This window comes from Callospermophilus lateralis, chromosome 9 (assembly GCF_048772815.1).
Source record: "Callospermophilus lateralis isolate mCalLat2 chromosome 9, mCalLat2.hap1, whole genome shotgun sequence".
NCBI lineage: Eukaryota > Metazoa > Chordata > Mammalia > Rodentia > Sciuridae > Callospermophilus > Callospermophilus lateralis.
Window position 1 is genome coordinate 6,316,453 of NC_135313.1, and position 26,054 is coordinate 6,342,506.

The 26,054-nt window shown below is 50.5% G+C and overlaps 1 protein-coding gene across 3 annotated transcripts in view; it reads right to left on the reverse strand.

Annotated features, from left to right (window-relative positions):
• Positions 1 to 26,054, reverse strand: part of Dgkd (diacylglycerol kinase delta) — a 97,341-nt gene that overhangs the window by 5,049 nt on the left and 66,238 nt on the right. For 2 of the 3 annotated variants that reach the window (XM_076865666.2, XM_077110243.1), the window contains exons 8-27: positions 25,738 to 25,840; positions 24,922 to 25,084; positions 21,839 to 21,947; positions 17,130 to 17,269; positions 16,157 to 16,241; positions 14,719 to 14,813; positions 14,527 to 14,626; positions 14,176 to 14,449; positions 13,447 to 13,608; positions 12,579 to 12,707; positions 11,954 to 12,050; positions 9,354 to 9,464; positions 8,339 to 8,435; positions 8,050 to 8,157; positions 7,070 to 7,183; positions 5,782 to 5,916; positions 5,329 to 5,480; positions 3,673 to 3,784; positions 3,498 to 3,590; positions 2,642 to 2,761 (exon numbers count right to left, since the gene is read on the reverse strand). In XM_076865666.2, the coding sequence (XP_076721781.1) occupies positions 2,642 to 2,761; positions 3,498 to 3,590; positions 3,673 to 3,784; positions 5,329 to 5,480; positions 5,782 to 5,916; positions 7,070 to 7,183; positions 8,050 to 8,157; positions 8,339 to 8,435; positions 9,354 to 9,464; positions 11,954 to 12,050; positions 12,579 to 12,707; positions 13,447 to 13,608; positions 14,176 to 14,449; positions 14,527 to 14,626; positions 14,719 to 14,813; positions 16,157 to 16,241; positions 17,130 to 17,269; positions 21,839 to 21,947; positions 24,922 to 25,084; positions 25,738 to 25,840 (2,499 nt within the window). Of the gene's footprint in view, positions 1 to 2,641; positions 2,762 to 3,497; positions 3,591 to 3,672; positions 3,785 to 5,328; positions 5,481 to 5,781; positions 5,917 to 7,069; positions 7,184 to 8,049; positions 8,158 to 8,338; positions 8,436 to 9,353; positions 9,465 to 11,953; positions 12,051 to 12,578; positions 12,708 to 13,446; positions 13,609 to 14,175; positions 14,450 to 14,526; positions 14,627 to 14,718; positions 14,814 to 16,156; positions 16,242 to 17,129; positions 17,270 to 21,838; positions 21,948 to 24,921; positions 25,085 to 25,737; positions 25,841 to 26,054 lie in introns of those variants that run through there. The other variant, XM_076865667.2, reaches the window with a different exon arrangement.

Consider the following 26,054-nt stretch of genomic DNA (forward strand, 5'->3'; position numbering starts at 1 on the left):
ATGTACAGAATCAGAAAATTTGAGAGACATCTGTAATTCTGGTAACAGTTATATAGTAATTGATAAATCGAGAAAAAAATTACAGCCAGGCGCAGTGGCACACAACTGTAATCCCAGTAACTCGGGAGACCAAGGCAAGAGGATCACAAGTTCAAGGCTAGCCTCAGCAACTTAGCAAGACCTTATCTCAAAATTAAAAATAAAAAGGGCTGGGATGTAAGCTCAAAGTAGAGCACCCCTGGGTTCAACCTCCAGTACCAAAATGTGTGTGTGTGTATATGTGTGTGTAGAAAAACTGTCAGAAGGGACTTGACAATGTAAACAACACAATGGGCACACAAGGCTCATTTATAAAACCAACCACCTTCTGGACCACTGAGCAAGTCACAGTAAATTTCATCAGAATGTGTCTCCAAGCACAGTGAAATTACACTAGGAATTGACAACAAAAACACAATTAGAAAAATCCCATACACTGGAAAATAGAAAACATACTTCTAAAGAACTCATTTAGATGCTTATTTAGCACATTTTATGACTACTATAATCGTAAGTAGCATTAAGTCCATAACTACATAGTAATTTTCCAGTATAAAGTGGCCGTTGTCTGTTGTCTTAGATACATAATTCTATTTTAGCATTAATACACACAGTCCCCAACTTAAAATCATGAGACTTACAATGGTGCACAGAGGTACCCCACCACCATTCCATTCTCACATTCGGGAATGATTTCATGAGATAGCATACTGAACCATAAAACAGACTTCATGGGAAGCAATTTCACCAACTGCAATTTTCTGAGCACATTTAAGGCAGGTGAAGCTGAGCTCCAATGTTTGACAGGGCAGGTGTATCCAATGCATTTTCAACCTACCATCTTTTCAACAATGAGTTTATTGAGAACATAACCCCCTGTAGATCAGGAACATGTGTACGGTTATTCTGGATGTTTTTACTGTGCCTTCTTGAAATTGTTTCATTTTCATCTGTCGTAAGTTGTTTGTTTGTTTGTTTTTTTAGATTGGGGGTAAAGGAAAGAAAACAGGACCATGAACAACAATATATGGCCAGGTTTCTTTTGAACACAATCTGAAGATAATCTGCTTTGAGGAGAAAGACCTGTCATTTTTCTCTTCTTATTTCTGTGCTATTAGCTACATCCTTGCTAGTCCCTTATTTTCTTGTACAACGTAAGAGTGTATTTTATTTCTGTCTTGTGTTTTGTTGGAACCAGGGATTGAACCCAGGGGTCCTTAACCACTAAGCCACATCCTCAGCCCTTCTTATACTTTATTTTGAGACAGGGTCTTGCTAAATTGTTCAGAACCTCACTTAGTTGCTGAGACTGGCTTTGAACTTATGATCCTCCTGCCTCAGCCTCCTGAGCCACTGGGATTACAGGCATACACCACTGTGCCCAGCTTCTGTCTTGTGTTTATCCGATAAGACATAAATCTATTAATTAACCTATTATTGTTCTATTAAAACTAACCTTTAAGTTTTTTAAAACATGACTGACTACATTTCTCTATTACCAAAGGCATGAATATTGTTTTTGACTTTTTTCCACCTTAAGAAGAGGAATTTAATGTGCTTCCAGACCCTATCCATATCCTTTCCCGGCCCCTCCTCACGATCCACTTTGTTGGCTTTGATCATTTATAGGACCACTGTTGAATATTCTACATAATCATCTTAGTAATTTTAAGTGAAAATCTGTATCACATTTACAATGAACTATTTAATCAATTTTGATGAGCTTGTTTTTTCCTTTTATACCAAAATATCTCCAGTCTTAAGTTGCTGGGTTTTACAAACTGCCTAGACTGCCTCCGTGTCTCACAAAAGGTCTGCACGTGCCGACCAACGCCTGAGGGTCTGAGAGGAGTGCTGACCGCTGCTGCCCGCCCCTGCCACTGCTGCCAACAGGCCCCAACAGAAGCATCTGGCACAGGGGTCTGAGTGCGAGCCTACTAGTTAGGTACATCCTGAGGGCCTTTCCTCTGCCCCTCTAGTCTGTCTCTGAGGGCTCTCCCTGCTGGAAAAGGTGACTGCATTCCAGGCACTGTGCGCCCTGAGGTCTACCCTAGATATTAAACCTGCAGCCAGCTGGGATCGCTGAGTGCGCACAGAAGAAAAGTGTGAGTGGGGAGTGAAAATATCAACATGTCCCTCTCAACAGTGAAATTCCGTGAAGCTGCCATAGTTTTTCTTTCTTCCTCCCCACCCTCCACCCCCAGTGCTGGGGATAGAATCCAGGACCTTGCACATCCCGGACAAGTGCTCAATACTGGGCCACATCACCAGCAAAGCTGCCATTTATCCAATGGATGTGTCTCCACACGAGCAAACTGGGGCTGGGCTCTGCCTTCTTCCTACTTACCGCCCAACCAGTCCTGCAGCTGTTTTAGAGAACAGTGTGTGCCCAGAGGTCAAGGGGTCTCCCAACCCCAGCCCCAGCCCATTCCTAGGCACACAATCTCTCCCTGCCAGGAAAGACGTTTTAAAAAGAAGTCTCGAGGATGCTACCAGTGGCTGGAGACCCAGGCAATCCCAATCCCAAAGCTGAAGAGGCCATTGAATGCAGGCCAGTGCTACGTGTCCAAGGGGCACCACACCAAAGCCTCAGACCACATACCTCTTCATCACCAGGCTCTGTGGGCTGGCAGAGCCAGGGCATATCTGCCAGCTTCCTGAGCTGCCGGTCCATCTCGGCGAGAGCAGCACCCAGCCGCTCCTTCTGAGGAGGGTCCAATTGCTGCTCCAGTAGGAGAAAGAGAAACACAGCTGCTGGCCACAGCGAGACACCAGGGCCAGCAAAGCCCAGGCAGACGAGGCCCTCAAAGTGCTTACGCTTTCCAGAAATGAAGCCCCAGGCGTGGGGACAACCCCAGGACCCCCTTCCTAAGCAGTGTCTGTGGAGAAGCCACATGCCCTACATGGGCTGGCACCTGACCACAGGGCTCCTGTTCAGGCTCCCTCTCTCATAAAGGAGACAGGACTACACATCTATGCCAATTGCAGAAATGCTGGAAGCAACTAGACAGCAGCATGACACACAGGGGCAGCACAAGGTCCAGGTGCAGAGTGGACTGTGACACTAGCCTGGGAGTCCCAGCAAGTCCTTCCCACATCCTCCTTTTACTCCAAGGAGGCTGGCCGGCCCCCATTCTAGCTTCTGCATGGGGCTCCCCCAGGGCTGGTTGGGGCAGGCGACAGCCCAGCTGGTCTGCTCCATGAGAAGGGAGGGTTCAGTGCCCACAGGGCCTAAGGGAGAAGCACATTGCCCACCACCAGGCACTGCCATAGGCCCTCTGCCATGCTGAAGATGACCCGGTTGAGGTGCTGCCAGGGTCCAGGTGCTGACCTCAGAGGCCCCTTCCTTAAGGCTGAGAGCCCTGGTCTAAAAAGCACAGCCCTCAGTGCCCAGTGCCCTGGAGACAACAGTCACCTCCCATAGAGCCAGAGACCTGCTACCCGCCGTGTCAGCTCACCAGGGCCATCTTCCCAGACAGCAGCAGCTCCGTCTCGCTGCGCAGAGCCCTGATGTTATTCACCATCTCCAGGACAAAGCTGCAGTTCAGCCCCTGAGAGGAACCAGAATGCATATCCATGTAGAAGGCCACGGGCTATGGAAGTCACGAAGGCCAGACCTGGGGAGACCAGTACCTCCGCAGCCCTAGGCTTGCCATACACTCGGTCCATGGCCTTGGAGCTGGCGTTGACGGCATGAGCGAGCTCCTGCTCCACAGCCCGGTGGCACTGGGCTACTTCCCGGATGCTAGAGAGGAAGAGAAACACAGCTTGCTTCAGGCCAAGGGCAGGACGGCCCTTTGCACACTGGTATGAGCACAGCCCAGGACACCAAGACAGCAGAATGCAGGCCCAGTGCAGCAGACCAGTGGGGACTGCGGCTCAGCTGTGCCACCACACACAGGTACAGCCACTGGCCCAGGAAGACCTTGCCAGCTGCCTCCTGATCAACAGCCGACGGCGGACAGTTTAAACAGGACACCTGCCATCCAGATCCCAGCTTTTCCAGTGAGGAAAACGCACAAAATGAGGCTCAGACCTTGAAAACAGCAAGCAGACAGCACAGCATGCAAAGCCACATAGGAAGACCCCAGCAGGGCCACAAATGGGCCAGAGGTGGAGACCCTGCAGGAACCAGAGCTCCTTGAAGGCCCAATCCTGGCCTGATGACTGGCTGAGCGTGGAGCCCAGAGTGGAGCCCTCCAAGGGGAAACAGTGAAGGCACAGCTGGGGGCACCTTTGGGAAGCTGAGGTGGGACAAAGAGGGACATGGCAGTGCAGGGAGAGGCCAGGGGAGCACCCCACCCTGACCAGGGAAAAATGCAGCACTATAGAAAGCACAACTCCCAGCAGGCCCCCTGGGCCACCACAGCCTGTAAGGGAGCCTGTTGCCCAGCAAGCAGCTGAACAAATATGTAAGGCCAAATACACTCCCAGCCCCATGGCCAACCAGAGGCAGAGAAGGGGGAAAGAAGGATGGCCCCCCAGTGGGAGGTGGGAGCAGCAGCAGTTGCTACCCACCAAAGAGAGAAGGCGGTACAGGACAAGGACATGTGGCCAGTATGGACTAGAAATGTCTCTGGGGGAGGGACCAGATAGCAACTAACCTATAGGACAAGAGCCTGGAGTGGGGAGCCTGGCCCACAGCCACCTCCTCACATCAGGGCTACGTGGGAAGGGCAGACCCAAGGGACTCAGCACAGAAGGTAGAGCAGAGGAAGCGAAAGCCCAAGAGAAGCACAACAGGGACACCAAGGAGCACCAAGCAGCGTGCAGCTCCGGGAGGGAGAGTGCCACTGAGCAACGGAAAGAATTGGGGATGGCGGAGAGGGCCCCAGGTGAGCAGGCCAAGTGCGACCTGCTGGAGCCCACACCACGACAATGGACCCCATGGACACTGCTGAGCACTGTGTCACAAGGGCCGCAGCTGCTCCAGAAGCCACTTGTCAAAGAAGAGAAAGTGCCTCATACAGGTATCTTTAAAAAAAAAACAAATTTAAGAGCAGAGTGCAAATCTGCTCTCCGAAATAAAGGAGGCAGTCAAGGAATGTTCTTAGAAATCCAGGTCAGATTTAATGTCTGTGGCTGGCTCGGAAAATCCCTATGGGTTTCAGGTTTCCATCTATGCAAACCAGGCAGTGTCTGAAAGGGGGCTAGGAGAAATAACCAAAGCCAAGGCAAGAGAAATAGGCTGAGCCCTCGCGGGCAATGCAGACCCAACGCAAAGACAGCAGAAGCTCCACAGGCTGCACATCAGCGAGGGGGCTCCCTGCAGCGCCAGGCAGAGCCCACCTGTGGATGAGGACCCCGGCCGCCTGCCCAAACTGGTCCATGTGGATGGCTTCCTCCTCAGATAGGATCTCTGGGTGCAGTGAAAAGGATGGTGGGCGGGGCAGCTCACACTTCTGTTTGTCTTCCCAGGACTTCAGGGTGTTCTCAAAGGCCTAGGACACAAGAGGCAGACTTACGCTCTCCACCACGCTCTCAAGTGGGGAGCACACATCTAACCAAGATGAATACTACTAGGATGTCAACGGTAACTAGGAAAGAAAGAGGCAATTTTTTTTTTTACATTGCAAGGGAGGCAATGTCCTAGAAATTACTCTTTGTTAGGTTCATTTTTGTGTCTTAAACAAAAATCCTAGCACAAAACATGAAGCTCTCTGGCTCCTCAAGAGTGCACAGGTAAGCCCACAGGTGAGCCTGGTACCCCTGCCAGAGGGCCCTGCAGGCAGTCATTCTTACCCTATCTCTGGTCAGCGTCTGTGCCCGGTTCTTGTGGATAATCCGAATGTATCCAGGGGGCTGGATCCAGGCCTCTCCATCCACCTGCACAGGTACACCCTCATCCCCCAGGATGGAAATCTTCACGGTGCGACACTGAGCCAATACCACAGGTGTCAGTTGTGTGCTAAGCCATGACCTCCAGAGGCCTCAAGGCACCACTGGGGCCTTCCTGATCCATATGCCTGTACCCCTTCCCCTCAGGACTCCCACCCACCACCACCACCACCAGGGACATAGCTCCAATAGCCAATTGCTTTGCTGTCAGGACCCAAGAGGCTGCTCTCCTCAGCTCTGCTGCCCTACCCACCCCTACAGTCCTCTCCCAGAGACTGATGAGCTTTGGGGATCAGTCAGTATAGGAGACCCTGGTCTGCTGACATGGGCGTCAGGAGCAGGTAGGTGGGGAGCAGGGAAGTCATGGGCCCCTGCCAGATGCCAAAACCCCCAGAGAAAAGTCACTGAGTATATGATGATGCCCTTTTCCTCTTTCAAGAAAAATGCTGCAAAGACTTTAAAATGTGAACTTTTAAGCAGACTAGGATTGGGGGCAAATGTAGCACAAAAGATACTGGCCGACCCCAGCATGGGGTTCAGGCCAGTGAGATTTGTTTTGTTTTTCTATTTTGTGGTGCTGGGGATTGAGCACAGGGCCTTGTGCATGCTAGGCAAGCTCTCCACCACTGAGACACACGCCGGGCGGGCTAGTGGGTTTTATAAGCAGCTCCTTCAATACCTCTGCAGAACAAGAACGGCCCCCAATACCACAGGGAGACAGGCCTTCCCAGCCCATCACCATTGTCAGGATGGAGTCGTGGGAGCCCCAGCCTGTCTCCTGTCCCAGACCAGGCCTCAGACAGAAATATTCCCCAGGGTACCACAGAGACTTGGGCTGTTCCCATGCTCTGCATTACAGCTGCAGGGGTGGGGCAGAGCTCAGCCTGAGTCTGTTCTACCTCAGTGTCTACCTGAATAGGCAGAGTGCTCAGGTAGGATACGTGCTTTGGGGTTTTTCGTTTTGAGAATTTAACCGTCAAACATAGCTGGTGGGAAGGATTTTGGCCCAGGAAGCAGTACTGTCCAGAGCCCAGTGAAAAGGCTGCCACAAGGTCCTGGGAAAGCACCCTCTTCTTGTGGGCTCCACCCACTGGAAGCAAACCCAGTGAATTCTATGCCAAGCCCTGCCTCTGCAAACAGATGTGCACCGCAGGAGGGAGATATGTCCAGCCTTGAGGACCCTGGCCAGTACCTGTGCGATTCGGTGATGCTGCAGCTTAATTACACGAGACACAGCCATCTGCATGCTGCCAAACACAGCGACCACCTCCAGAATCTTATCATCAAACGACGGAGCTGCAAAAGTCTGAAAGGCCGTGTGAGAGCTGACCTCGGCCCCCACCACACACACCCCCCACCACACACACACACACACACACACACACACACACACACACCCAACTCTGGGGAAGCCCCTCTCATCAGCTGCTGTGCCAGTGAGAGGCAGGCAAGCCTGGACATGCACAGGGTTTCTGCTACCCAGCTGGAAGCCAGCCGCCTGGGTCCCCTTACTAGCTGCCGCTTACTAGCATGAGACTTTGGGCAAGTTACGTAACTCCTCTCTTCCTCAGTTTCCTCATCTGTCAGGTGAGGTCATACTGGCATACTCCTCAAGGGGCTGTTACAAGACTGAACAAGGTAACGTGAGAACACAGGTCCACATGTGTTAGGTTTGCAGTAAGTGCTGGCTGCTTTGTTATTATGTACAAAGAAGACATTTCCTCTGGCTAAAACTGATCATTACCTTCCCTCATTCAGATTTCTTCCCTGGCTCACAGCCCTGTGCAGACCAGGCCCTTGCAGATCCCAGTCTCCTTCCACATACTTGCTGCGCGCTACAGCCATGGGACCTTTCTCCACACCCTCCATGTACCTGTCTCCTCTTGCCTCTGAGCCTCCACATACAATACTCTCTCTGCCTGGTACAGCCCTCCTCTTCCCTGTGGCCCACCCAAGTTGGCCATCTCCTCGTCCCCCAGGTCTCGGCCTCTGCTCACCAATCCTACGTACTCAGTCTGCCCTTCTAGACGGTGAGCCTGTGGGCAAGGGGCCCTGTCTGGTCCTCCACCACACCCACCCCCAGCACCACCAGGTCACGAGAGCACCTTACTGCCCTCTGGCTGTCCCACTCCTCCCTGAGGCTGGCCCCCCCACCCTATACCCTGTACGTACATCATCTTCCTTGGTGCCCCCCCAGAAGTTGGTCCCTCCAGCATAGCTGGGAATGTTGAGGACAGCGATTCCCTGAAGACTAGGGAGGGGGATTGGTCGACCATCACACTGAGCAGCAGAAACATAGGCAGGGAGAAAGAGAAACACTTGGCATGAGCCAATCTTCCTTCAGCAGCACTTGCACCAGGTGCCGAGGTGGTGCAGCCTGGATGGGCTCCCTGAGGAAGCCAGTGCAGACAAGGCCAAGAGCTGGGGTGGGGGTTCAGAGGCATGGACCCCTCCCACTCACCTCCAGCAAGACCTTCTGCTCCAGGTTCCTGTAGGTTCTGTGCAGCAGCTCCTTGGTGCCCAGGACTCCATACCACATCATGTTCTTGGTGCGACTCCTAGGAATGGAAGCCAAGCCTTGAGGTGGGTCAGGACTTCCTTCATAGGTAACAGCCTCTGCTATAAAGCCTGGGGAATGCATCTGGTCACAAACCAGTCAGTCTCAAAAACTGTCTGCAGCAAAAACACCTGAAGGCAAGACAAATGCGCCTGAAGAAATATAGTTACCAGCCAGGCACGTGGCACCTGTCTGTGATCCCAGTGGCTCAGGTGGATGAGGCAGAAGGCTCATGAGTTCAAAGCCAACCTCAGCAACTTAGTGAGGCCCTAAGAAACTCAACAAGACCCTATCTCTAAATGAAATATAAAAAGGGGCACGTGGCTCAGTGTGTTTAAGCACCCCAGTTCAATCCCTAGTATTAAAAAAAAAAAAAAGAACTATAATTACCAACAGGGAATTGTGCTAAATAATGACAATTTGTAGAGAAAGTAAATGAACAAAATTCCCCCAAATTTTATAGACCATGACTTTCTTCTGTCTTTGAAATTATGCTTGCCGTAGAAAATGTGGAAAATGAGGAAGAGCACAAAGGAAAAAGTAATCTTCACATCCCACACCCCTGCACCTTCCCTGTGAATGCATGAAGGGGGTGGCAGGAGGCCTGCTGGGAAACACAGCTCCCGGCAAACTTGTGCTACCTGCCTCTATTGCAGTGTCACGGGCTTATTCAATCCCCGCCACACACACCCCCACGGCCACTAGTGTTCTCACGTCCAGCCTGCCTGACCTGGCCAGCCCTGGACTGCTGACTGCATCCTACACCTTTGCTTCTGACAATGAGGCATCCAGTCTCCCATCTTCTCCTTAGCATTCTGAACCATTTAGACCCCGCTGACTCCAGAAAGAGATCACCTGCTATCTGAAAGGAGAGGCCAGAAGGGTGTAGAGGACAGGTGGCTCATGAGGCTGAACCCACCTGCACTTCTCCGGGTGCTCGTCCCGCTTATTGTTAAAGTCCAAGGAGATCTTCGCATCCAGGCCAATGCCAAAATAGTTGTTCATGACACACTTCTCTGTGTAGCACTCCCTGCAGAGGTGAGTGCTGAGTCAGCTACAACGGCCTGGTGTGGTTGGCTTGTCAGACAGACTACCAAGCTCCACACATTTCTTCCTTAGAGCAAAATGAACCCAAACCAGGTTTGCTCCCCGACAACCAACACTGTAAGAGCTTTACTGAGATATAATTCACCTGTCATGTACTTACCTATTTAAAAGTATATAGTTCAGGAGTTTTAAATATATTTTAAATTTTAAAACTACAGAATTTTAAAACCATTTCTACAATTTTAGAACATGTCATCACCTCAATAGAAAGGTCACATCCTCCTCAGCCCCTCAAAGCCACTCATCTGCTGTCTAGATGGCTGTGCCTATCCTGAACAACTCTATACAAATGAAATCCTAAAACATGTGGCCCACCAGGTGCGGTGGCACATGAGGCTGAGGCAGGAGGATCGTGAGTTCAAAGCCAGCCTCAGCAACAGTGAGGCGCTAAGCAACTCAGTGAGGCCCTGTCTCTAAATACAAAATAGGGCCGGGGGTGTGGCTCAGTGGGTCAGTGCCCCTGAGTTCAATCCCCAGAACCCAACAAAACATCTACTGAAAAATGATATTCCACTGTGTGGATATTCTAGTTTACTTCTTCATTAGCTGATGCACATCTGAGTCATTCCACTTTCTGGTTATTATTTGTGGATATTTGTATACGAGCTAGGCATGGGCATTTGTCAGTTCCCTGGGTATATGCTCAACGGCCGAGCTGCTAGTCACCTGGCGACTCAGTTCACCCTTCTGAGGAGCTGCCCACCTTTTCTACAGCAGCTGCACCAGCATCACGGAGATCTTCCATGGCACCTAAACTCACACCTCTGAATCCCAGGCTCAGAATGCTTTCCCAACACCCTTAGACTTTTAAAGCAGTTTCCAAATCAAAAAGGAACTCAACTTCAAAATGTCTGTGCCAGCCCAGAGCCACAAAGCCTCCTCCCAGAGTCCTGCTGTGAGACTCATCTCCTTTAGCCTCTCACCCAACCAGCCGGAGGCCCTGGTCTGTGCTCACCCGACTGCTGGCATGGCCAAGCTCCTCTACAGCTGTGGTCACCTAGGGTTCCCCTCCAGGACAGGAGGTGAAAAGAGGAACACCTGTCCCTCCACAATGAAAAGACAGCATGGAAGATGCAGTGTGGGGAGCATGGCAGGAGACCCCACATAACTCACTGTGGAGAGGACACTTGGGAACACTGCGTGAACCAAAATTCTGATAGTTTAGCTTAACACTTTTTGTAGCCTGATCTGAAAACTAATCACGACGTATAAGTATTTTGAGGACACATCTAATTCAAGTGCCTAACAGCTGGCTCAGAGCAAAGCTCGGGAACAAAACCATCTTCTAAGTTGAAGACCACGTGGCTAACAGTATCCATAGGTCCTGGGAAAAAAAAGAGAACTAATCTAGAAAAAAGGCATGTGGACAAGAGAAGGAGTGGGTAGCTGGTCCCAGTTGGCAGCTGCCGATAAAGGGAGATGATGGGTTCCTGTTATAGGCAGAACTGTGGTGGCCAAGCTGGTGGCCTACACAGTTTGCGGGGGGGGGGGGGGGGGGGGGAGGCAGACAGCACAGCTGTGTGTCCCCAGGTGAAGAAGAAAGCAGAAAGCACCCTTAGACACAGAGCCAGGATTCCATGATACCAGATGAGGTTCAAGGCCCTGAGGGCACGGCTCCCAGAGGGAATGTAGTCTGAGCCTTCAGTGGCGGCCTGAAGACACAGAGCAGGAGTGGAGCACAAGGCCACCGCTAATGCCTGGAGTCTAAAGGCTGCTCTCCCAAACCCACGGAGCTTCTAAAGCATGCCAGACACTATTAGTTGACAACCTGTGACCAAACATCACCAGCACCCAGCCACCCAGAGCCTGCCGTCAGCAACAAGAAAGATGAGCTGGAAGTCTTCATCAGTTTGTAAAATGCCATCCATCTCTTCACTGGTCTCTACTGAATAAAAGGCTCCATTCTGCTGCTCTGCAGATGTGCTCTCTGCCTCAGACCTGGGCACAGCAAGAAGGCCACGTCCCCACAGGGCAGCAGCCCAATATTCTTCAATATTCATCTCCTCAGTCTGTGTCACTGAGCAGGAAAGCAGGCGGGTGGGGCAGCAGGATAGGAGGGAGAAGCATGTGGGAGAAAAGCCGTGACAGTGGGGCAGTAGATACCCAAGCGTGACAACTGAGGCAACCAGGGGACGAGCACTGAGTCAGCCTCCAGCAGGACTGGGTGGGCCAGCAAAAGCCCTGGAAGGCCACCAGCGAGTAGTGGAGTGCTTGGTCCCTTCTGACAAAGGGCTGAGAAAGAACCAGGGGAGGCCCTGCCCTCTGCCACCCTCAGCTGTCAGTTTCTAGGTTATCCTCATTGGCTACAGCAACTGAAGGCCCAGCCAGTCAATGGCTTATTAATTTCTCCAGTTAATTCTGAAATCATGTTCCAACGCGTTAACAAGATGCCATGGTGCACCTCATACTCACAGGTTTTCAGGTTCAGCATTAAAGGGGTCAGCGTTAATTAATAAGCGACTGATGACAGAGCCCCCAGGCAAGGAACCAGACATCCCAGCCCGAACACCTGCAAGGGAGAGAGAAAGAGTGAAGAAGCTGCAGACAAGAGAAAATGTGGGTCTTTGCTGCATCGCAGATACAAGTTCTGCAGAACATTAACATAATTAAACAAGTCGAAACAATGAAAGGACGTCCAAACCTTGACAATTCACAGGTCAAAAATCACCATCATCGTCCAATGTTTATCATGCAAAAATGGACCTGTAGGGCCACAGACACCAACATCTATGAGACCCCTAAAGAATGTCTTCCTGGGGGCTAGAGGCACCTCAGTAGTAGGAGCTACTTGGGCAGTTATTTGGGTTCTGCCTGCCCTTTATTAAAAAGGGCATTTTTCATAGTCATATAAATTTTAAAGTTCTGTGCCTATCTTTTCATGGACCTATAAGCTCTCTGTGGCCAGTGATGCCATCTTATTCCTTCTGACAGATCCAGTACCCAGCAAAGTGACGAGTCCAAGCCACTGGTAGCAAATACCTCCTAGCTAGTTGCCCCCAGCACACCAGCCCAGGTAGGAGGAGGTGACAGCACTCACTTGGGAACAGGATCTTGGTGTTCAGTGCAGGCAGGCCATCTCGGCTTCCTGTCTGGAGAGGAAGAGAGGCAGAGTTGCCCAAGGACAGACCTCCTTTGCTCATTAGCTTCTCACATGGGGATCTGGATGCTGTAAAACAATACAGAACACCCTCAGACTGTCCAAAATGGAATGCAGCTGAAATCCTAGGGGGCATGGGTGGAAGGACAGGTGTGAGAGCTGTGGGAGGAAAGAGAGCTACAAACCACCAGTGGGGCCAGAAGGAAAAGTACAAGACAAAGAAAGAAGTCCCTGAGTGAGGACTCGCACAGCATGCCAAGGGCCTAGGTGGTCTTGAAGGCAGCAGAGGTGGATGGCAGCACAGGGATGGGCTGGCCCAGCCATGGTCTGAAGGCGCAGTCCACACCCAGGCAGAGTGGAGTATTAACGACCAATGCTTTCGGCACTGACTCTGGGCAGGCCCCTCAGTGCCTGGCCAGCTGAGGGGCAGAGGGGCTCCCCAACAGGAGGAGCCTGTGCCAGGGTCTGTTCCACAAGGGGCAAGGATCCCATCCCTGCCAGACACAGTCCTGTCTGAGTATCGCTCTGGGACACTGTCAGGAAGTGTCAGGAAGGCTGGGCAGATACCAGCCACTCCCAAGGAGGGCAGGGCCTTTCCTTGTGCAGGGAACCTCCCCAGGCCCTGGAGGTTCTACCAGTATCCTCCAGAAAAGCCACATGTCAGGATCACACACACAGACGGTGCACACATGGGCCATGGTCATGAGAGTCAAATGGCTAAAGCAATTAGGAGAAAGGCCCCTAAAGCTCCCCTCAGCAAGCTTGTGAATGCAACCAAAACCAAAGCCTGCCTGCAGCAGAGACATACCTTTGCGGTGGCTTCTCCCTTTGAGGACTCCGCAGCTCTCACTGTGGGATAGCGGTGGGCATACTCTGCCATCTGTCCTTGAGTCCTTCTTCTCTTCTGCCTCAGGGAGGCCCAGCATGAAGCCCTCCTGCTCCTGGGTCTGGGCATTCTGTTCATCAACAGCTAGGCAGGGAGACAGCACTGCCACTGAGCACATATGACAGCAGCGGCTGTGCCAAGGTAGCTACAGGGTGCAGGGTCCAAGTTTCCCCTCTCAGATGTCCTCTGTCTTACAGTCAGACCCTGGCGCCCCACAACACCCCACCTTTTGCCTGGTCCCAAGCACAGTCAGTTCAGCGGCACCTGAACATTGTGCTGACTGGCTGGGGAGAAGGACCCTGAGGCTGGAGACCACAGAGGGGTAAGTGACCTAGCAGAGGAACCCCCTGGATGTCATCCAGGAGGGCAGGCAGGCATAGGCACACCAATCCATGGCTATGGTCTGCTCAGAGTGGACACAGGGAGGGCCAGGAAGGGGGGGTGAAGCGAGGGGAGACAGTGTGGACTGGCTTCTGAGAGTGCTGAGACAGGCAAGGGCAAGCTAGCCTGCTGAAGGGGCGTGGGTGTAGACGAGTGTGTGAGCCAGTGTTTATCCCAATGTGTCCATCCTGGTCATCACCCACTCAAGGAACTCGGGTACACCCAGTGTGTGTCTGAAGACAGCCATCCGGCCACCAAGAGGCCCAATACCTTTCTCTGTGTGTTCTATGATCTGGCGAATCGCTTTCTTCAGGCTGTTGGCTCTCAGCATGAGCTGCTCTCGAGGCCGGAAGATCTGTGGCCGGGCAGGACATGCCGAGCCCACCAGGCGGTCCCCAGTGGAGCCACAGACGCTGCCCGATCCATCCCCATCTTCAGCCTCCTCAGCAATGGTAGGGGGTGGGTTGGGCAAAGAGGACGAGGCCTGGGACTCATCATCCAAGGTCTTCAGGAGAGAGTCCAACTTCTCCTTTAGGACAGAGCACTAGACAGGATGGACTGGCATGGAACGCATGCTCCTCGTGTCTGGATGCCCCTCCCACCCTGTACCCAGGAACAGACCTTCTTGGCCATGACCTCTGACTCCTCTGAGCTCTCAGTTGTCTTCTCGTAGGCCCTGCCCACCCGGGCCACAAAGTCCTTCACTGTCTCACAAAGCACTCTGGGGGACAAGGGGAGGTAGAAAAGCGGCTGGGTTGAAACTCTGGGTGCCACCTTGGTTGAGGCCTTGCCTCCCCAAGGCCAAGTACTCACTTGGCTGATGAGATGACCACCGAGTGCTGATCTGAGGTCAGGATTTTAGAAAGATGGGCTGCAACTGAGTCTTCATAGAAGAGAATCTGCTGTACCTGCAATCACCCCAAAACAGGTATCTGTCAGTCTCCATGATCGACTGCCTGGGCGCTCTGTCCATGACTCTGGGTCACAGGGATCTTCTACTTCCCCGGTAGCAAAGTCTGGAAAGGAGACGCCCTCTACCTGCCTCACCCTGCTACAGCCTCAACTCACTTCAAACGCTAGTCTGAGCTGACCAGTATTCTGTAAGAGACTTCAGAAGATTCATCAAGCAGTACACAGACTGAAAGCCAGTTCCAAACAAAAACGTATCTGTCCAAATAGGCAGGTTCTCCTGCTACTTTAGTCTGAAATCTAAACCTGGCCTGTGCAGGGTCCTTCGTCTGTCACCCGCTCTGTCTGCGGTGACATCACTGATAGTGGCCCCTGGTTTAGGTTCCATTCAGAGCAGATGCCATGTTTTCTATGTGGTGTGAATTCCATCCTCTTCACCACTAGTGTTTGCCAGTGACATAGGAATGCCACCCTGTATTGTGGCTGCTCCCCTGGCCCTGCCCCTGAGCCAGCAACCTTCACTGCTAGCCAGGCAAATCACTCTGTGAGTGTGAAGACATGCCAAGCAGGCCCGGATACTCTGGCTGGCAGCACTGTTCGTCAACTGTGCCCTAACCGCCTGGAGAAGATCATCTCTTTCTACAGCCCTTGGCACTCTCGGCTGGCACACTACCAGGCAGAGTCCTTCTCACACTCAGCTGGCACAGCTTGCCCTGTGGGATAAGCACAGCTGTGTGCCCAGCACTGCATCAGTGCAGGACATAAACCAAAGAAGTCAAAGTCTATGTCCTCAGGGAACTTAAAGCCAAATCACAACTATAACATCCACCGAGCAAAAAGAACTCCGTGCTGAACCAAGGTAGACAAACTAAGGGCAGCTACAGACACCCAGAGAGAGGAGGAGTGGGACAGGGGCAGGGGCCCCATGGCTGCTAGGAACAAGGCAGCAAAGGGAACTGGGCAGTCCAGGCTGGGGGACAGCTGTGACAAGAGAGGGAACCAGTATAGATGGTGCATGGGGTGCTAAGGAGCTGACAGAATGCACCAGAGAGCAGGAAGGCACAGGACAAGGTCACTGGGATAACCCAGGAAACCTTTACACAGTCATGAAGCCCAGGAGTTAGAACCCAGCCAGCCTGCTGTTCAGCTGTGACAGACCCAGCATGAGAGGGGCAAAGGAGACATTTCAAAATGCTGACCATATGTTAAGACCATGAGGTGGGGTTTAAAGAGTGATGGCAGGCTGGGTGGAGCTCAACGATAAAGCATTTACCTAGCATGTATGGGGACCCAGGTTCTATTGCTAACACCCTGCCCCCCAAAAAACAGCTGGTGGCAATACCTCGGAATCCTCACTGAAGTCTTCGGTGACAGTGGAGGAAGAGGCCTGCCGAGGGAGTTTGGTCTCGTGCGCCATGACGCTCCACCTATACAGGCACAAGTTCAGCTCAACCAGGCACCTGCTAGCACCCAGGGACATGCAACTGCCCATGACAGACCCTGTGCTCCCTCCAATTCCATAGCCTGTCCCTTGATCTCAGTTCTATTTCTAACTCACTTTTAAGCCCTCTATCTTGACTCCACATCTGTAACTTCATCTGCCTGAGAACAAACATCTCCTCTCCCCAATCAACAGGGCACTACAGCTCCACAGAAAGAAGGGAAAGGTCTTCCATAAAAGTCGCCCTTGAGATAAGGTGCTGCTGCTGGGAGAAATGGACTTTCCCTCCTTCAGACAGCTACAAACTGCTCAGCGAGCAGCCAGCCTGCCCAGTGAGGATGAGCACTTCCTACCAGGAAGGCCGTCCAGATCTCCAGGGTCCTGGAACATTTTCATTGACACCAAAGACCACAGGAATGTGGGTGGTGGGGTACCATCCATCTAACTAGAAGCAACCCACCCAAAGAAGCCAGAATATCTTTTAAGCCCTACAGGACACTTGCCCAAAATGCGCTCTTCTGGGAAACAAACATAGGAAAATGGAACTGCTCAAATACACGCCCAGTAGTACTTTGCCAGTAGTCACAGACCCTCAGCCAAGACAGCTGAAGACTAGAGGCAGCTTCTCGGACACCATGACAGACCTAAGTATGGTCTCTTAAGGAGAACTCACCATTTGGGACGTGCTTCTTAACCTGTGTTGTTGTTTCTATCCTTTGAATAGTCTAACCAAAACTATCAGGAAAAGAATATATGCTCAAGTCAAACATACAAATAACATCAGAGGTGCACAGACCCCAGGACAGGAATCATGCTCAAGTGCCTGCTTCTCAGAATAGCTTCAGCCCACACAGCACTGGCGCACTCCACTCACCTGTCCAACATCTTAGTGCTGGCCCTCTCCAGCTTCGCCAAGATCTGCGGAAGCTGGGTATCATCGTCACAGGCTGAGCCCCAGCCAAGCACTCGGGCCAGGTCATTTCCTGTCCCCAGGGGTAACACTCCCAGCTGACACTGACCAGAAACAGAAGAGAGAAACTTATTAACAAAATCCATCTTCCTCCCATGCATCTCCTCTCAACAAAATCCACTGCCCTCCCTGAGCCCTACAGTGATGGCCACATGAAGTATGGGAAAGATCTGACTGAAGCGTGAGGCCTGCACCTTCTCAGCAGAGTCCACTTGGAGAAGACAGATGGTCATTAGGATCCAAGAGCAGGTGCCAGGGTCAACTCTGGCCATTGCCATATCTTGACAATAAACCCTCCAGGGCCTCAGTTTGCACAGCCCCTTTGTTCCTAGTTGCACTGCTGGGACTGCTTCCCAGGGGCTGGTCGGTAACTCCCCACCAGTACTCCAACCACTACAGCACTTTACTCACCAAACTTACTTTCTAAAACATCGCTAATATCATTCCCTCAGCCCTAAAACCATCTCCAGTGGCTTTTAAGTCCAGAACCACCCAAAGTGGACACTCCGGACCCAGCCTAAGTCTGTACCTGCCATTCCCCAAAGCTCTGGCCCACACCTGGCATTCCCCTCTCAGAGCCTCACCAAAGCCCCTCTGTGCCAAGTCAGTACTTAAAAGGCCCCCAAAATGCTGGCTGCCCCACACTTCTCTGTCAACACAGTGACCAGCCAGAGTCATCAGAGCCTGGGGTACAAGTCCTAAAGCCAGGACCACAGCCTGCTCCCCAAAGCACTGCACAGTCCCTGTTCTCCTGACACCCAGTGTCTGTGCATGGGGCCCTGCTGGCATGCAGGGACAGCAGCAGAAAAGAGCACAGAGAGCACAGTGTGGACATGCAGGAGGTGGGAAAGAACACATGAGGACACACAGGTGGAAAGAACTGGGTGCTGAAGGAGTCTAAGAGGGGCTGGTGCCTCAGTGAGGCCTCTTGGAGCCCCACAGGAAAAGACAGGCAGCACGAACACAGGCAGTGTTCCTGGAGATGAGGTGACACCTGAGAAGTGCAAGTCAGAGCACAACACAGAGGGTGAGGGAAGAGGGGTAGAAAAGCTAGACAGATCCAATCAAGGGCCTAGGTGAACTCTGCTATTGTGCTGGACCCTGCCCATCACCGAAGCTGATGAGGGACACATGCATACAACCACCCAGGGAGGGTGGCCCAGATAAGCTATCCCCAGATGGAGGCAAGGGCTCAGCAGGGACCCATCTGCATATACAAGTGGCCTAGACCAGGGAGAAGACAGCAGGGCTGGGAATGGTGAGGTGGCAGGACTACACCCATCGGGTGTCTAGAAAACAGGGAGGGAAAGAGACCAAAGAATAAGGAAAGACTCTCAAACTTCTGCTTGAACACCCGGATGGACAGTGTTTTCAGACTCCAAGGAAAGGTACATGGGTAGGGTGGGGGCCAAGCAATAACTTGGGACTGGAAACCTACAGCACCAAGACATCCAGAGGGGCCCAGAGCATCTCAAGGGTAGACAAAACTCCTTCAAGCGACTGAGTCTTCCTCTGAAGAAGAGTGTGGATAATAAGGAGAAGTCCCACAGGGCTCTGGAGACACAGCATGTAAAGGGTGCCAGGAGGAGAAGAAAGGGTGTGAAGAAAGCCAGGGTGTGGGGTCCAAAGAAACCACAGCAAGAGAACATCAAAGGCCACAGAGAAATCAGAGGAGGTCAGTGTTCACAGAACTGGGCTAAAGAGATGAAAATAACCCTCAAGGTTTCACTCTTCCTAACTAGCAACAGAAAATTCATCCATAATCCACAAATCCACAAAACTAAGTGGACTACTCCAGTCTTGCCACTAGGAGGAGCTGTGTCTCTTTCCTGAGCAACAGTCCTGCTTGGTGGTGCACCGCATAGTTAAGACCCTCATCACTGCCAAAAACACACTGGCAAAGACAGCCTCTCTTAATAAGTGGTGCTGGGAAAACTTGTCATCCTTGTGTAAAAGAATGACACTAGACCCTTATTTCTCACCCTGCACAAAAACAACTCAAAATGGTTCCAAGTCCTCAGAATTAGAACAGAAAAAGAAAACGTAGGGTCAACACTCCAGCATATGGACTCAGGCAATGACTTTCTCAACAGGACCCCTAAAGCTCAACAAATTATACCCAGAGTTAATAAGTGACATGGTATCAAATTAAAAAGCCTCTGCACAGCAAAGGAAACAATTAGGAAGTAAAGAGAGAGCCCAGAGGAGAAAATCACTGCTAGCTACTCTTCTGACAGAGTATTAATGTCCAGAATATATAAAGAACTTTAAAAAAAGAAAAGAAAGAAAGAAAAAGCAACTAATAAATAGACAAATGAACTCCAACACTTTTCAAAAGAAAAAATAAAATGACCAACAAATGTATGAAAAAAAATGTTCAACATCATCAGCAATTAGGAAAGTGCAAATCAAAATTATGCTAAGATTTCATGTCATACCAGTCAGAATAGAAGTGATCAAGAATTCAAATAATAATAAATGCTGGAGAGGACATGGAGAAAAAGAAACACTTTACACTGAGACAATAAATCAATGCAACTGCTATGGAAATCAGTACGGAGGTTCCTCAAAAGACAAATCAGAGAACCACCATATGATCCAACCATGCCACTCTGCAGTATGTATCCTAAAGAATTAAAGTCATCTTACAAGAGTGACACATGCATACCCATGTTTACAGCAGCACAGCTCACAATGGCCAAACTATGGAACCAGTCTAGGTTCACCTACAATGGTGGAACCAGTGTAGGTGTCCACCAACAGATAAATGGATAAAGAAAATGTGGTAAATATACACAATGGAGTTTTATTCAGCCATAAATAAAAATGAAATTATGTCGTTTGCAGGAAAATGGATTTGAGAACACTGTGTTAAGCAAAATAAGTCAAACTCAGAAGGACAAGGGTCACATGTTTTTCTCTCACATGTAAAAGCTAGAAAGGAAGGAGGAAAGAAAGGTAGGGGCAAGGGAGATCAGTACAGAAGAGGAAAAGGACCATGGGTAAGAGGAGGGGAAGAAGGAGGGAAGTGCCGGGGAATAGTATTAGCCAAATCATATTATTACATTGTGTGCATATATGAATATGTAGTAACAAATATCACAATTATGTACATCTATAATGCACCAATAAAAATTAAAGACAAAAAAAGACCCTACTCACTCCATTGTGGAGTTAAGTACTAACAACACCCACCCATAAGTACCACTGAGCCAGTGGAGCTGGGTGGAGAATGCAAAAATCACTAGAAAATGCAATAAAGTCACATGGAAGATTTAAAAATTTTTGGTTTATTTTTATTTATAATTTTGAGACAAGGTCTTGCTAAGTTTCTGAGGCTGGCCTTAAACTTGTAATCCTACTGCCTCAGCCTCACAAGTCTCTTGGGATTTACACACCACCATGCCCATTTTAAAGGGCAATATAAACATGGTATAAGACAATATCAATGACTGTTTGCATAACCTTGGAGTATGGACAAGTGTCTCAATATGACAAATGACAAAAATCATGAAGACCAAAACAATATTTTAATAAAATTACAAATGACCAATAAGGGGGGAAAGATCTACAAAGACAGACGTAAGAATTAATAAAACAATTACCCTTAGACATCAATTTAAAAAAATAAAATGAACACCTCAAGAGAAAATGAGGAAAAGCATAAATTGCATCACAAACAGGTGATTCATTTAAAACTTCACAGTCAATTGAGACAAGGCTTGACTCGAAGAAATAAAAATAAAGATTCTTTACTTTACTCTGTTAGGCAAAACTTGAAAAGAAGCCATTTGGGCACACATAAGAAAGTACAGACTCATGCCATACCAGGAAGGTGAGCAGGCACAGTCCTAGTGGAGTGGAGTCAGTTAGTACATACCAATTTTTAAACTCAGAGGAAGTACTTGAGAAGCACATACGGCTTCACCAGCATTGTTGCTAAGAAATCTCAGCTCCACTGATGTCAGCCATGAGCTAAGCTTGGGCTCCAGCTCCATCCAGGGGAAGCTACACAGAGCTGCTGGCTAGAGCTGAGCCTGAAATGCCTGCTACACTGACTCTAGGCGTGCAGTGAGAAGCTAGTGGGAAAATAGCAGGATCCATTTACAACTGCAACTGTGTTCACATCTTGCTCTATGTATTGATACAAGTCAAAAAGGCAGTGACAGCAATGTTAGCAGTGACTAACTACCAGGGGAGAGGCGTGGCTGGGAGTGAAAATCCAAAAACACAGTCAACATTTTCTTAATGTACAATCAGAAAAGTGTATTTTCATCTCTATACAAAAACCTAAGTTCAGTTGAGAGGTTGAATGTATACTTCCTCCCCACTTCCAGAGCCAGAGGCATCAAATCATACCAGCACCCAGTGAAGAGCCTGGGGGGATAGGGGACAACAGCCTCCAGACCCTCCCCCAACTGGGACAGTTCTTCATGCACCAGGCTCTGACTTGCTCTCCCTTCTCCTCTTTCTGGCCACAATCTGCATGACCTTCCAAACCTCTGCTATTCCCTGCCAGAGAGCAGGTGCCTCTAATGCACAGAGCTGAAACAGCAGGCCACTCTGACCTTGGCAGCCCTCTGCTGGAGCTGAGCTCCCTAGAGTCCAGGTACCTGTTTGTGAAGGTTGAGGCTGTCAATTTCAGAGAGGACCCAGCCAACACTGCCATCCCCACCACAAACCAGAATCCGGAAGGTGTCAAACTTCTGGAATAACCGTAAGCTGTGGAGAAAAGAAAGGCAATGAAATGCCATGCGTTCCAAAGGACAAATAATGGGCTTGTCTGTCCCAGCTGAGGGAAGCTGCCCATTCCTCCCAGCTGACCCTGTGGTGACAAGACTATCTGCATGGCCCCTCACTCAGGCTCTGCTGTTTCAGAATGAATGACAGTGGCACTGGGGCCTTGACAGACCTTCCAGCCAGGGACAGGGACCAGCCAGGCATGAGACCATGGACAGCTGGTGGATGCACCGCCACCTCATCTTGCTCAGGCACTGGTTTCTTGCAGGATTCATGAGCACAGACTGCCTCAGCCCCAAACAAACGCTGGGGCCAATGGTCCCCACCCTTCAGCACTGTCTCTCACCTGCCCCATCCAGATGCTGTCACTGTCAACCCTCTCCATCATGCCCTCTTGGCTGCCAAGCCTCGACACCACTTGTCCCCAGGCCCTGCAGTCAGATCTCTGCCCAGCTCTGGCCTGGTCATACCAGAGCCCCAGGCTGCAGATCCGCCAGCGCCCTGCCTGTCTCCCCAGAGCACTTATGCCTCAGGCCCTTGGTCCTTGGGAGAAGTGGCCCAGGCTTCCTTTTTTTTTTTTTTTAAATATATATTTTTAGTTGTTGATGGACCTTTATTTTTATTCATTTATTTATATGTGGTGCTGAGAATCAAACCCAGTGCCTCACACATGCCAGGCAAGTGCTCTACCACTGAGCCACAAACCCAGCCCACTTCCTTCCCTTTTAACTTCTTCTCAGTATCCTTCCTGGGCTCCTGCTGGTTACCATGCCCCCACCCCCATGCAGGGTTCCCACTTGGGGCTTCATGGACATGTTCTCCTCACTCCCAATCCTCTTCCTGAATGATCTCATCCACGTTTGGCTTCAAAAGACATACAGGTGCTGGTGACCCTGAATGACACCCCCGGCCATGTGTTTGTACCTGTCCACCAGGAGGCACCCAACCTGCTGTTCTACAGCACATCTGGCAGGACACGTCCCTCAACAAGGACCAGCACCACCACCAGGTCAGCCTGCCTTATACCTCCCTCCACTCCCTCGAAGCCCAGATGGCTCAGCCACCATTCTGCTCTGAGCTCTCCAGGGGCCTCCCAGGTGTTCACAGCAAGATCTTTCTAAAACACAGTAGTGAAGTCTCATTTTAAGAGGATACCCCTCATTTTCAGGAAAGGGTCAAACTTCTCAGCCAGCACCTATAGCCCTTAATGACCAGCAACTTCCTGCTTTTCGGCCTTGGTGCCCACTGCTCCCCAGGAACTGTCCCAGTCCCCACACTGTGTCTGCGGGAGGAGTCAGAGTCAAGAGCATACTGTGGGCACACCAGCCCTCCTCATACACTAGCACAGCAGAGACACTGGCTTGACTTCTATGCTCCCTTCCTGGGTTGCACTGCCCCACTGAAGTGACCCTGACTGCCCACATGTGCTCCCTCCCCACTGGGGGACCTTGTGGACCCTGCCTCTAGCAGAGCCAGTCTCAGAGGAAGTGCTCAAAAAACAAACAGGGATGTGGGAACAGCAACTAGACTCAGGCCTGAACAGAGCCAAACTCTAAGCCACTAAGCTGCACCTGACGGTGGGAACCAGAGAAGTAACCATGTGTATCCTTGGAGAGCATTCACTTCTATGAGGCCCTGCTTTCTAGAGAAGGGGGGATAAACCAAGGCCAGGACTTGGTCCTACAAGAAGCTGGGTGAAGTAAGATGTTTTCCAATTCCCAGAAACAAGAAAAGAGTGAACTCATGCCACTGGTGGGGGGTGGGGGGAGTCCCCTAGTCATCTCATACTTAACTAACTATAAATCAGAGTTCTACATGTATGCCAAAATTAATATTTCATCCTCAAATTCAACGTGCAGTCATGCCCAGAGATACTACCAAGCATTTATTCAACATCCCTGGCAGCATACTTAACAACCATTGAATCTGCTCAGTGTTAAGTGACAAGGGATATATGATACCTCCACTTTCCCTGCTTAACTGAAATCATGTCTTTATTAACATCAGGTGAATGGGATCCTGCATCATTCAAAAGAAGTTGTGCCTTGGAGAAAACAGGCTGCAGTGTCACCATCTGTGGCACTGCTGGGCATGGGGAAGAACAACACTGAGGACACCCAAAGGACTGTGTTCGAGGAACGGCAAGCAGCATGTGTCCCCACCCCACACTGGTCAGCCAGGGACACACAGTGAGTCAGCCCAGGCTCACATTACAGCAACACCTGGTTCCAAAAACACTGCCTTCCCAGGAGAACATACACCGGACAGCAGGGTATGCAGGCACCTCACACTCCACTTATCCTGCACAACCTTCCTGAAATGCTAGCACGTCCTCTTAGAGCCTTACCTTGAATCAGTGCTTCCAAATGAAGAAGGAATTAGTTCATATGGCAAAACTGACAGAAGCAAATGCAAAGCACAAAACCAAAAGGAACATGACTTGACTCTAGCTAAAAGATGAAATGCATAATTATTCTGCCCAACACCCTGGGCCCCTGCACAGTCCATGCCTCGTTGCACCTGTGCAACGATACTTCCTGTGCTCCCAAGATGAAGGAACACCTTGGCCTCACTGGAGTAAAGCTTCTTCCTGGGGATTGAGCCAGCAGATCTGTAAGTATTGACAAGAAACAGGCCCCCAATCCACAGCTGATGCACATAGACAGCATGCTGTGCACCAACAGCTGGCACAGGGTTCCGTTTGGTTTAGACGGTGCATGTGTACATGCATATGTGTGCACTGGAATCTGGAAGGGCCAAGCCCCCATCAACTATTAAGGGCAGAAACCTCTGCAAGTGGAGTTTGGGGACAAGTGGTTCAAAAATGACAATTTCTTTCCCATTTAAAATTTACTGTATCTTTGATCTATTTATCTATTTTAGATAAAAACATTAAAAAGTCCTTATCTAAAAATATTAAAAGGTCCAGGAAAGAAAGATTTCTCAAGCTTCCTACCCGAGGTGTGGTCCTCCATTCATGAGGTCAAAGACCTGGGCAGGGTTCAGCAGTTGCTTGAACCTTCTGAGGAATTTCACACCCTGGTTGTCCCCACTCTTGGAATTGACGAAGACCAGCAGGGGACTTGTGCAAGACGGAGGACAGGTGGCCTTCCAGAACCCTGAATGAAAGAGTGGAACAGGAAGAACCTTTATAAGTCTCGAAGGCACTGAGGCACCATTGACCAACAAGCCTCAGCAGACAGTGCAGGGGACAGAACTCACATGCAGCACCAGCAAGCCTTCAAGAGACCTTACTGCCTGGCATGAGGTAAGCCCACCCAGTCTTGACTTCACAATTGAGACTTCCAAAGTTCACCTTGCTGCACTGTCTTAACCTCCTGCCCCCATCTGAGCTATTTCCTCCAAGCCATGTACCTCAATGACCTTCCTCAGTGGGACTTGTCAACAAGTGTAACCAAGTACCAGCTGGACCTACGGGAGAGGCTCTGAGCCAGCATGCCAGCATCTGTCACATTCAGGGACAGGGACAGACAGTCCCTTCAGCTTGTGGCAGATGGAGAAGGCCTGGAGACCCAGATCCACTCAAAAGCTCCCTGGATCCATCACCTTCAAGGAAAGTGCTGGTAACAAGTCTTTAGTGAGTCTAACAGCAACAACCAGGATGCCATTTGTCAACTCCACACACCTGCTCCCAACCCTGGGGCTGTGTCTTGCCTGCTACTAACCACATCACAATTGCCAAGATGCCCATGTTGGTGGGCATGGAGAAAGGACATGTGCCAACAGGTAAGGATCACACATGGGCACCCACCATCAGAGTCAATGCTGTTGAGCGCCGTGGGAGGGATGACTGACACCTTACATAGACCGAGCGGGCACTTGGTCAGCAAGGATTCTTTACACGAAGTATGAACCTGAAACAAGAACTCACATATTATCAGGGTCCCCAGCATCCTTCACACACACACAGGAATACTGCCTGGCCCCACATCTGATGAACCACAGCTATGGGCAGACAGGCACTTCAGGGAGGGCACTCCATGTGCCTGCTCTGCCCCAAGGAGCTGTGATGCAGAGCTTGCAGTGGGAGCCTGTCATGTTCACAACATGTAGACTAACGTCCTGGCC